General features: G+C 44.7%; 1 protein-coding gene and 1 pseudogene across 1 annotated transcript in view; both read right to left on the bottom strand.

The window, feature by feature from the left end:
• The window catches only part of LOC119289485 (BTB/POZ domain-containing protein POB1-like), a 5,783-nt gene extending 3,713 nt beyond the window's left edge, over window positions 1–2,070 (bottom strand). The window contains exon 1 of the mRNA XM_037568794.1: window positions 1,842–2,070. Within this exon, the coding sequence (XP_037424691.1) occupies window positions 1,842–2,070 (229 nt within the window). The remainder of the gene's footprint in view (window positions 1–1,841) is intronic.
• Window positions 2,071–2,459: 389 nt separating this feature from the next.
• Window positions 2,460–6,540, bottom strand: LOC119283924 (annotated as a pseudogene).
• Window positions 6,541–10,779: the final 4,239 nt, after the last annotated feature.

Here is a 10,779-nt window from a genome sequence, read left to right on the forward strand (position 1 = left end):
ACATGGAATCGACAACAACAACAACTATGCCAGGATCGGCTGCCACCACGCACCCACCAATCACATGACGAAGAAGCGTCACCAACACCGCGGCAACACTGCTCGTCGGAGAGCCAAATGCGCAGCCCGCCACTCAGGGTTGCCGCCCCGACATCCACGACCTCAAGCCCCCACCCACACCAAACCTGCAACCATCAACCACCAGAGGAAAGGGTGGGACGGGAGCTCCTTCCCCACCCCTTGAAAACCCCCAAACTTGCGAGCATCTACGAACCCGGCTAGATTTGGACGAAGGCGAGCCCAACACAATGGCCACTTGTAGCAACAACCTTCGAGCCCCGCTATATGCTGTGGTTCGGGCACCAGCCGACCCCACTGACTCCTACCCTGGCCCAACTCAGCAAGAATGTGCAATTCGTTGGTGGCTCCCACCATCGAGCTAGGGCACACGTCCGTAACACTCCTGGCGATAGCCCTCACACCCCAAGGAGACATCCACCGGCAGGACGTGAGGGAAGCTGCAGACACCCGACAACGGCCCAGGCGGGTCTGGCTAGGGTTAGGGTTTGAGCACCCCTTGCAGGTCCCGCAGGAGGCGGGGAGAGAGGAGGAAGGAGAAGCCACAACACCGCATGCCGCCGGGGTCTTTGCCCGACAGCGTCGAGGGGCCCAAAGGCGGCGGCAAGGGAGCGCCGTCCATGCCGACCTAGGGGATGAAGCATGGGCCAAAGGAGGTGCTTATGCCTTGTACAATGCTGTGTTCTTAGAGGATGTGCTTAGAATAATAAACCAGTTTTTCCTTAAGCACCGGTGCTTATTTGTATAGGGTATGCTAAATTAGGGACCCCCCCTATAGAAATAAGCATTGACGCTTAAGAAAAACTCAGTTTATTTTACTGAGCACCTTGCATTGTACAAGGCCTTATAGCTCACTGAGTACAGTAATAATGGATGTAACATGCTAATTGCCATCTAATGAATTAGTGTAGTCCATACTGCTATATCCAGTAGCACAAACAAGTTCAAGTAGCCAAAACAGAAACAAGGTGTTAACTAAGTTCAAGTGGTTATCTTTGCATTGTTGGAAAACACCGATCTGCAACCAGTATTTTTGCATGTATGGAGGCAGCCGTATGAAGTTTTTAGCAACAGGCTAATGACAACCTTTGTTTCAAACAAGAAAAAAAAGAATGCAGATTAATGTTCAACTAAAATGAAGGTCATGGAACAGTTTCTTCTTCGGTCCAAATACATATGTTACCTCAAAAAAGAGAAAAAAAGAGAATGCAGACTAATGTTGAACTAAAATGAAGAGCACACTTGCTAATAATATGTTATTCCTATTTGTTCTGTTGCTACATTAAGAAATATAACAGTTGGAAGATTTATTGCAGTGACTGCACATCTTTCCTTTTTTGATGATCTGACATGTCAATGCCTCAATGTAATCTCACTCAAAACAAGCTTATTCCAAGATCTCCGAATTTTTCCCACAAATAAATAATTGTTAAAAGACTACCTAGGCAATTCCTTTGGAAAGGGCTTTGTGACAAACTTGACCAAGAAATATGACATGAAGATTAGAAGTTTGAAATGCACAAAGGACAACAAATATTCCTTCAGGTACTGGTAGCACCTTTCCAAAAATTCTAAGCTGAGTAGTTGCGCCCCTTTGTTGTCCAGTGGTCAATCTCAATTACAAGTGATTGAAGTTTATTTAAATTTTTGGGGGCTAATCCGGCGACGGACTGATATTATTTGAACACCACTGCTACATCCAAAATAGCTGATGTATTCTAATCTGTTAATAACAGCTACATCAGGCACTGTACACTACTCACCTTTCTCCTTGCCGCGGAGCGCCTGGTCGGTAGTGGATCCTCCGCCGACGTGTCCACCGGAACCCAGCACGTGGTCACCGGCGACGATCTCTATACGCAGATTCCGGTCGGAGAAGTTGACCGAATCAAACGCGAAGTCAAAGCTGGGCAGCACGCCGCCTTGCGAGTAGTCCAGCTCCATCTCCGCTGCCGCCCCCGCCGCCGTCGCTGAATCTTCAACGGCGCCCATGCCCTCCGCCACGTGTGGGAGAGAGGGACGAAACGCGGGGCGGCGGCGGCGGGCGTAACCTAGCCGCCGAAGCTTCTTCGGGAAGGCGAGGTCAGCGGTACCAGACTTTTCAAATAGGACCCTCGGAAGTAGGAAGTGCAAAATTACGGGCACGTGTTCTGGTTTATAATGCAAAAGACCACATGGACCTAATAAAAATCACAATGCACTCCTTCTGGGATGCTTCAAAGCCTGATTGTTTGTTAACGAATAAAGTTTTTTTGGATTTTGTTGCTTAATAAAGTTGTTTTCCTCTCGAAGAGACAACTTGATTAATTTTTGTTTCTATTTTAAATATGCAACTTTCACCTTCCACAGCTATCAACCCAACTTTGCTGAGCAAGATATCATCAAGTCTGTAATCCCTTCTGCGCCACCTTCAAGTCAGCTCTCAGATGCAGCACACCATCGATGAAGAGATTATCATTGGCAATGAACGTCGACCATGGAACCTCAGAAAGGTCACCACATCCCAGCATCCAATCATCACCTGTATGCTTGTCCTCGAACCTGAGCACGAATTTCCCTGACGATCTTGTCCATGCAGCTAACTCAAAGTCTACTGTCAAACATGTTGGGCCCTTTGGCATCTCAATTGTTTCTATGAAGAGGCCAAAGCTGTATCCATTTGACAATTTGTTATGAGAAAGAAATCTTTGTCCAGCAAGATGGAACAAGTGTGCCAAATGTTTCCGGTTGGGAAGAGTCGGGAGCATTCCTCATGTGTTAGATCCAAGTAAACGATGACCTGTGGGCAGGGCTAGTAAAATTCAACCACTTTGATTGGTTTAAGCCTGTAAGCTCGCTGTGGAACTTGCCAACGGGTTGTTGTGTCTGCCTCAATAGTGCCTTGCTCATGTGCTGGGTAAGCTTTGTGCAGGAGTAAATCAGTAATAAGCTTCTTTGTTTGCTCACTGTGCACAGCATCGTCACTGCATGTCAGGATTTCGTGGAGTTTGCTCCAAGTCATATGACTGAAGCGTACCAGCGGAAGTAAACGAGAGCTCCATAGCTTATGCCTTTCTGGGTATTGCATGCACGCCCACTCAAGCAAGAAGCTATATACGGTATCTTCAATCATGGCTTCAATCCCAGCAAGAGGCATGTCCATCAATTCATCAGAGAACCTGGAACGAAACAAATCATTCCATCAGTAGAGACTTCATGCATGATTTTGTGACAAAAATGTCTACACTTTTTTTTCTTTTTGAGGAAGATGTCTAATGCTTTCTTGGAAAATAAAAAAGGTAGCTCCGTCAGATAGTGATCACTCACTTGGCCAAAACCTTGTATTTGCCGGCGAGGAATTCCTTGGCTGCATCCGTCAGATGCCGAATTTCAGCAGCCACTGAACTGGAGCATGGGTAATCTAGGTAGAGCAATGCCAACTCTCTGGTCATAGGCAAGTTTTTGAGTAACTGGTTACAATGCCACATGCAGGCAAGAACCTCCAGTTTATCAGCGGCCATCAAGATGTCGATCAGAAGATTGTGCTCAGTTGTTGATAGCTTTGCAGTGTACATAAATCTCAAAATCTCCATCATGACAGTTTCCTCCGTTCCTAGTAGAATGAAATAATGAGGCATAAGGGTTTATGATAACAGTTCAATAAGAAAGAACTAAATGGAAGATTCTTTGTGCGTAAATTACAACAGTAGACCTCCTTTATTCAGGAAAGCTATCCATGCAGAAGATTAATCGTGGACAAAATACCCATTTGGTAGTTAAAGACGACGGTGAAAACTGAGAAGAGACTTAACCATTTCATTACGAAAAAGAAAAAGGAAGGGCTGACAGAAACTCGGAGACAGAATCCCTGTAATACCACAAATATTCGATGTTTTATATTAAAAAAAATAGTGGGTACAGACTACAGAATAATAACGGTGTCACCATAGAAAACTGGGATAAAAAGGAAAGGATGTTACCTGTTTACCCGAATCAGCAATTCAGAGTGTTAGATGCCTCTGATCAGACTCTTTCATGCCATTTGTGAAAAGCTACGGAGAATAAAGCATATTAGGGAACATGAAAACTGACCAAACAAGAAACGAATCTCAAAAGGTTATGAAAATTACCTTAAGAAAGAATGGACTATTTGCAGCGAAAACCACCGAATTGATGTAACTGGTCTTCACTCGTAAAACTGGCGCGGACAAAATGGTCCAAGAAGAGTCAATACTTTTTCTATGTGTTCATCACAGAAAGAATACAAAGATCAGAGAGATATTAAGGGCAAACTGAGGGAAATGGAGTAATAGGCATAAACTAAACCAGTAGAGAGATTCTTCTGTTGAGATAATAGGAACACTCTGTTCTTCTATGTGTGCATATTCGTTGACTCAACCATCAGAAATTTGGTAAATTGATTAATAAAACATCATGAATATTCAAATTCATTTAGCTGCATCAAGATATCTGAGCATGCTCGCTGCTTCCCGAGTAAAGTAATAGTAAATGTCATCCCAAGGATCCTATTAATATACCGTATAATGGTGTCCAAGTACAAAAGAACAGACAATCAAAGTGTAATATTGTTATATAGTTAGTCAGTATTTTATACCACGCAAACGTCTATTGGCAGAATCAAGTTCAAGCAACAAACAGGAACACAGGTTTAAGTAAGAGTTGGTGGATATCTTGCCATCATTGGCATGTAACTAGTATGTTGCACGTGTGGAGAAACACGCAACCTGCAAGGGTTACCCAGTTGATCATCAGACTGTATCAGTAATAACAGCTATACCTGTACATCACAGGCGTTAATACTACATTAAACTAAACGATGATTAAGCAGGCTAATATCTAGTAACATTAAATGTTTCAATAAATGAGACAGACTACTGCTTGACTTTAAATGATGAACAGGGAACAAGGTTGTGAAGAGATCTAGAGTAGGAACCCGTCCCTCCATGCTTTCTCTCCAAATATATATGGCGTTTCACAGTTGCTCGTAAAATCAAAGTTTTTACAAAATAAGGAATATAAATCAACTTTCTCAACCTTCCAAATATGCACCCATTAAATGAATAACAGATTGACAAGAACACGTCCTTCCTTTTTGTTTCGTCGGTATAACTTTTCTCAGGAAAATTACTTTTATGAATAATCTGGCATGCTAATGTAACCTTACACAAACCGAATGCCAAGAGCACATAAATATTTTCTCTAAAATCTAATAAGTGATATATTTCCAGAAAACAAACGCTTATGTTAACCAATCCTCAAAAGGGGGCAGCACTATCAATTTGAATGGTTCAATATTGTTTCAACATCATAACTGCTCCACCTAAATATGTGACTCTCAATTTGCCACCTAAATATTGTTTCAACATCATAACAGATTGGATATTAATCCAGACTAGAAGACTCCATAGTCAGTCAATTCTTAAATTCACACAACAACAGGTGAGGTGAAGTGAAGAAATAGTAAAATCGCAAATAGGGAACAAGGTTGTGAAGAGCTATAGAGTAGAACCCACCCCTCCACACATTCTCTTCAAATATATTACCTCCGTCCCAAAATTCTTGTCTTATATTTGTCTAAATGCGGATGCATCTAGTTACGTTTTAGTGTTAGATACATCTAAGACAAGAATTTTGGGACGGAGGGAGTATATGGCGTATCAAAGTTGCTCATAGAATCAATTTTTTTCACAAAATGAGGGATATAAATTAACTCCCTCATCCTTCCAAATATACATCCATTAAGTGAGTAACATATTTGAAAATAAAGCATTCTTCCTGTTTGTTTCGTCGATACAACTTTTGTTAGGGAAAATAATTTTATAAATAATCTTACACAAACCAAATCCCAAGAACTATAAATTTCCTAGCACATAAAGATTTTCTCTAAAATGTAATTAAGCGGTATAATTCCAGAAAACAAACGCTTTGTGACAGACTTGACTAGGAATCACCCTGAGGGTTACAAGATAACCAATCCACAAAAAGGACAGCACTGTCAAATTTGATATTGTTTGAACTTTGAACATCATTGCTGCTCCACCTGAATATGAGACTAAGAATTTGTTGTGTTCTAGTTGGATGTATGGAGGATTTACAATTTGTTGATGGCCCCATGTGAAAAGATTTGGTATTAATCCAGACTGTAGAAGACATCCTAATCGTTAAACCTTAATGAAGGGTAAGCTCCGTGAAGTGAAGGAACGGCAAGAATAGCAAATAGCCACAGCTTAAACACGGATCCATATCCGAATCGCGCTAAACAGCAGAGAATGAATCCGTCTAATTCCAAGGGCGTGGGAGGAGTGAGGCACTGTACTGTACGGACCTGCTTCCTCCTTGTGGAGGCGGAGCTCCTCGCGGTGGAACGCCAAGTCGGGGAGGGATCTCTATCCGCAGCTACCTGTCGGAGAAGTTGGGCGAATTAAACGCGAACTCGAAGCTGGGCGAGAAGCCGGGGTCCATCTCCGCCTCCGCGGTGTCCGTCAGCCCTAGCCGGATTCTTCGAGAAGGCGAGGCGAGGTTCAATTTTGAGGGGAGAGGAATGGGTCTTGAGTCTCTGTTTTCTGGGGACTTCCACCGGTGGAAAAAGGGCCTTTGGTCGCGGTTCGCAACTGCCATTAGTTGCGGTTGCGCAACCGCGACCAAATAGGCGCGACTAAAGGCCCCCCTTTTAGTCACGGTTGCTTAAGAACCGCGACTAAAAGCCCGTCCACGTGGGCGCCAGGCGGCCATCGGGGCGGAGGACCTTTAGTCGCGGTTCTTCTGGCCAACCGCGACTAAAGGCCGCCGCAGGTTTAGGGTTTTAGCCCCCCCTAAACCTGTTTTCTGTTTAATTTGTATTGTTTTATTTCTTTTGTGCTTTATTTTAATTTTGAAGGAGTTTCACATATTCTACGGTACTACATACATGCATATGAATGTACAATTTCAAACAAATTTGAAATTAGAATCAAAAAGAATTCAAGAGGAATATACAATATATATTCAATATCATCGGATGACCATATACAATTTTGAACAAGTTTCCATACATAATTTAATGCATATAAAGTTCTACGTCCTCGTAATGGTGTTCTCCTTTAGGATGGAGGACTTCCCTCATGAACCATCCAGCTAGTTCCTCTTGAAGTGGTCGGAAGCGAGCTTCTGGACTAAGCATCATCCGGAGGTTATTCCTCTGAGCATTGGTATCACTCGGAACCCGCTCAGAGGTGTATCTCTGGATAATCTCACAGACATAGTATCCACATAGATTGGTCCCCGCTGGCTGAATATCCCCACCATTCTTAGCCTTTGACCTTTTGAATTCTAGCTTTTTTTTGAATTCACCGACCTTTGTATCTACGAACCGTCTCCAAACCCTACGAGGCAAAGAAAATTAAATGAACAAGAGAGTTATTAGTTACTTGATATTAGGAAATGAACGAAATAGGCCGATCGATATAGAGCGCAAATGAATGAAAATAATTACTTCTGCAGCATTCTTCTCATGCCGCCCCAAAGCTTTGGATCCATATTCAGAGAGTCGTGGACGAGACTTTCTGAGGTGTCAACTTTAATTACTAGCAGAATCCAGTGGAACCTGCGGACACGATACATGCACAATACGTCATGCATAACTCATCGATTAGCCGGCCACATACCATGCATGGAGTAAACAAAAGAGAATGTGCTCAAGACAGAAACACTCACCCAAAATGGTAAGGAAATAGAATATCACTTTTGAGTTCCTGCTTTGTAAGAAACTGCCACAGGTCTGCCTCCATGTCGGCGGGGTGATGCTCCAACGCATATCCATTAACGATGTGTGGGTCAATGAACCCAACATCATGGATGTTCCTTACTCTGCATTCCTTAATCTTCATTCTGCATGTATAATAGCGGACACAACAATATAGTTAGGACATATATATAGTGCAGGCAATATGAACGAGATGGGGTAGAAATAAATCACTTACAGAACGTAGCAACTGATGATAGATTTGTCGAGCTCGCGCAGATTGAAAAGCTGGAACAATTCACTCAGATGAATTTGTACGTAGTAATGTTTGAAGTGATGCTCATATCTAACTTACGCATAAATATATTCTTTGGCGTTTTTATTTTTTATGTGACCCTTGTACCATTTCAGCAGACCTTTCATTTGTGGAGGTAGATCCTCTTCCTGTGCAGGCTCGACGAGAGGCCCATTCTTCACATATGTAATTACTACGTCCTTCACTGGCGCCTCATCAAGGCCTAACAGTTCACGAAGAGTAATACCTAAGTTGGCCGCTTGTTCTCTGGCACTCGTTACAGTCAATCCATGTGCTGCCGCAGCTGCTATGATATCGGGGTCATCCGGACCGGCGGCTTTCACTATAAGCGGGGCAATCGATTGTTTACTTTGTTCCCCGAGCTGGGCAACTCGTTTCCCGCTTTTTTTACTTTCTAATTCCGTTTTCTCGGCCTCCTCCAAGGCTTTGTTCTCCTGGTTCTCCGCCCGCTCTTTCTTCTCCTTCAACATGAGTGCCTGCCTACGAAGTTCACGTGCATAGTCGTCAGGCAGATTCTTCGCGGCTTGGGACGGTGTGCTCAAAAATGACTTAGCCCACTTCTTTTGCTCATCAGAAAATACTGGCTTGGGCTCGGGCTCTCTTTTCTTCTTGCAGTCCACCTTCCATTTCTCATGATCAGCAGCCGCGGCCGCGGCAGTTTCCTCGGCACTACGTTCCCAAGGCCTTGTGGGGAGAGGCTTCAGTGATGGCTCCGGTACCTTTGTGGTCTTAGGTACATAAGGGTCCGGGTTAATAATCCAGGACTGCTTCTGCTTCTTTGCCGGAGGTGGATTGGGGGGCGGCGTCTGATCACGCGCCGGACGAGGACTGGGGGGCGGCGTCTGATCACCCGCCGGACGTTGTGGACTGGGGGGCGTCGGCTGACGTGACGGAGGTGTAGGTGAACCGCCACCACCACCACCACCACCACCGCCGCCACCGCCACCACCACCACCGTAGGGGGGTGGACTTGTTGTCCTTGGCGCCTCGCCTGGAAACTTGATAAACTTCTTTTGCCATAGAATGAAATGGCGCTTGACATCTCCAAGTCTTTTCTCCCCTTCAGGTGTAGCAATGTCAATCTCTAGGTCCTCAAACCCTTGGACTATGTCCTCCACCGTGACACGAGCATAGCCATCTTGAATGGGGTTGTTGTGGTGGAGTGCTCCAGGTAAACATGGTAAAGCACTGCCGATGGCTACCTTCATGGACATGTTCCCGATAGGATAATACAGATGACATTCTTTCATCTCCTTTATATCGTCCACGGGGTAGCGAGGAGGCTCCGGTGCAGTAATTTCGACCACCAGAGGCTCCGGTGCAGTAATTTCGATCGTCGGTGCATCTGCACCAGCCGGTGGGGCCTCCGTGGAAGCCACGCTGCTTCTCCGCTGCTGGCTTCCGAGATCCGCTGGATGATCTTCATGCTGCGCCCGAGCTGCATCTCTTTCTGCTACTAGTACACTCACGGTTTTCTTCATCACATCCATTTCCGATGCCAACCGCGCCACAACATCTGCTTCCCGATCCATCTTTCTCTTCCGGCTTCTGTAACCATACGGGTCATCGTTCTGGGGGAACCCTATTTTCCACGGAATGTGCCCCATGCCTCGTACACGTCCTCCGTGTTCAGGATTCCCGAGGGCTTTTGTCAGCGCGCCGCATTTTCCTTATTTTTTTCGATATTTGAATGAACTGCTCCGATTTCTTTTGCTTCACAAATTCTGGCCAATCATGTTTCAGTTTCTCATATTGTCCTTTGAAATCCGGAGTCTTGTTCTGCTTGACAAAGTCATGGGCTAGATTTTGCTTGAATTTCCGGAATGCGTCGGCCATCTTATGAAGAGTGAACTGTTTGATTAGCCTCCTCCTCTCCTTGTTTTCCTCAATCTTGTTACCCTCCTCATCGAATTTGTTGTATTCCGGAGGTAGAACGAAATGTTCCATAAGCTTCTTGAAGCAATCTTTTTTTGTTCTCTTATCGACAAAAGTGAAACCAGCAATTCATGCCTTCTTTGGCTTATTCCACTCCTGGACGGTGATCGAGACGTTGTCTCTAACAACGGCTCTGCATTGGTTGACAAACTTGGTGGCGTTCTTGCGGGGCTCCAGCGGTCTGCCGGTTGCACTGTCGACAACCTCGATGGTGCATGTTTCTCCTTGTTTCATCGTCTTGGTTGCGCCACGCTTTGATGACGTACTCGATTGTTTCGACGATCCGGCCGAGGGCTAAAATAAGAAAGAGAGTCGCGCGCGTTAGTACACACATATTTATTCAAATCAGTTAGTTTGTATCACCAGAGGCTCAATGTATATATATACCTCGGCGCCGGAGGTGGTTGCTACTTCCATTTGAAGATCGTCGTTTATCGACGTTTGTTCGGCATCATCTTGCTGACGGTGCCCTTCATCTTCACCGTCAAGGTTCAGATAAGAAGAGATATCATCTTCTTCTTGTCCGGTCGGCACATATAAAATATCACCGTTTATGATGCCGAACATATGTGCTTCACCGTCCGGATCATAGTTGTCCATAATCGGGTCAGCTCTATCGTCCGCCATTATGTCAGTCCTGAAAACATGTAGTAAAAACAAATTAATTAAGTGTAGAAGGGGGGCGGTGGCGGTGGCGGTGGCGAAAGGGCGATGGCAAAAGGAGGGGGCG

The sequence above is a fragment of the Triticum dicoccoides genome, chromosome 4A (assembly GCF_002162155.2).
Source record: "Triticum dicoccoides isolate Atlit2015 ecotype Zavitan chromosome 4A, WEW_v2.0, whole genome shotgun sequence".
Taxonomy (NCBI): domain Eukaryota; kingdom Viridiplantae; phylum Streptophyta; class Magnoliopsida; order Poales; family Poaceae; genus Triticum; species Triticum dicoccoides.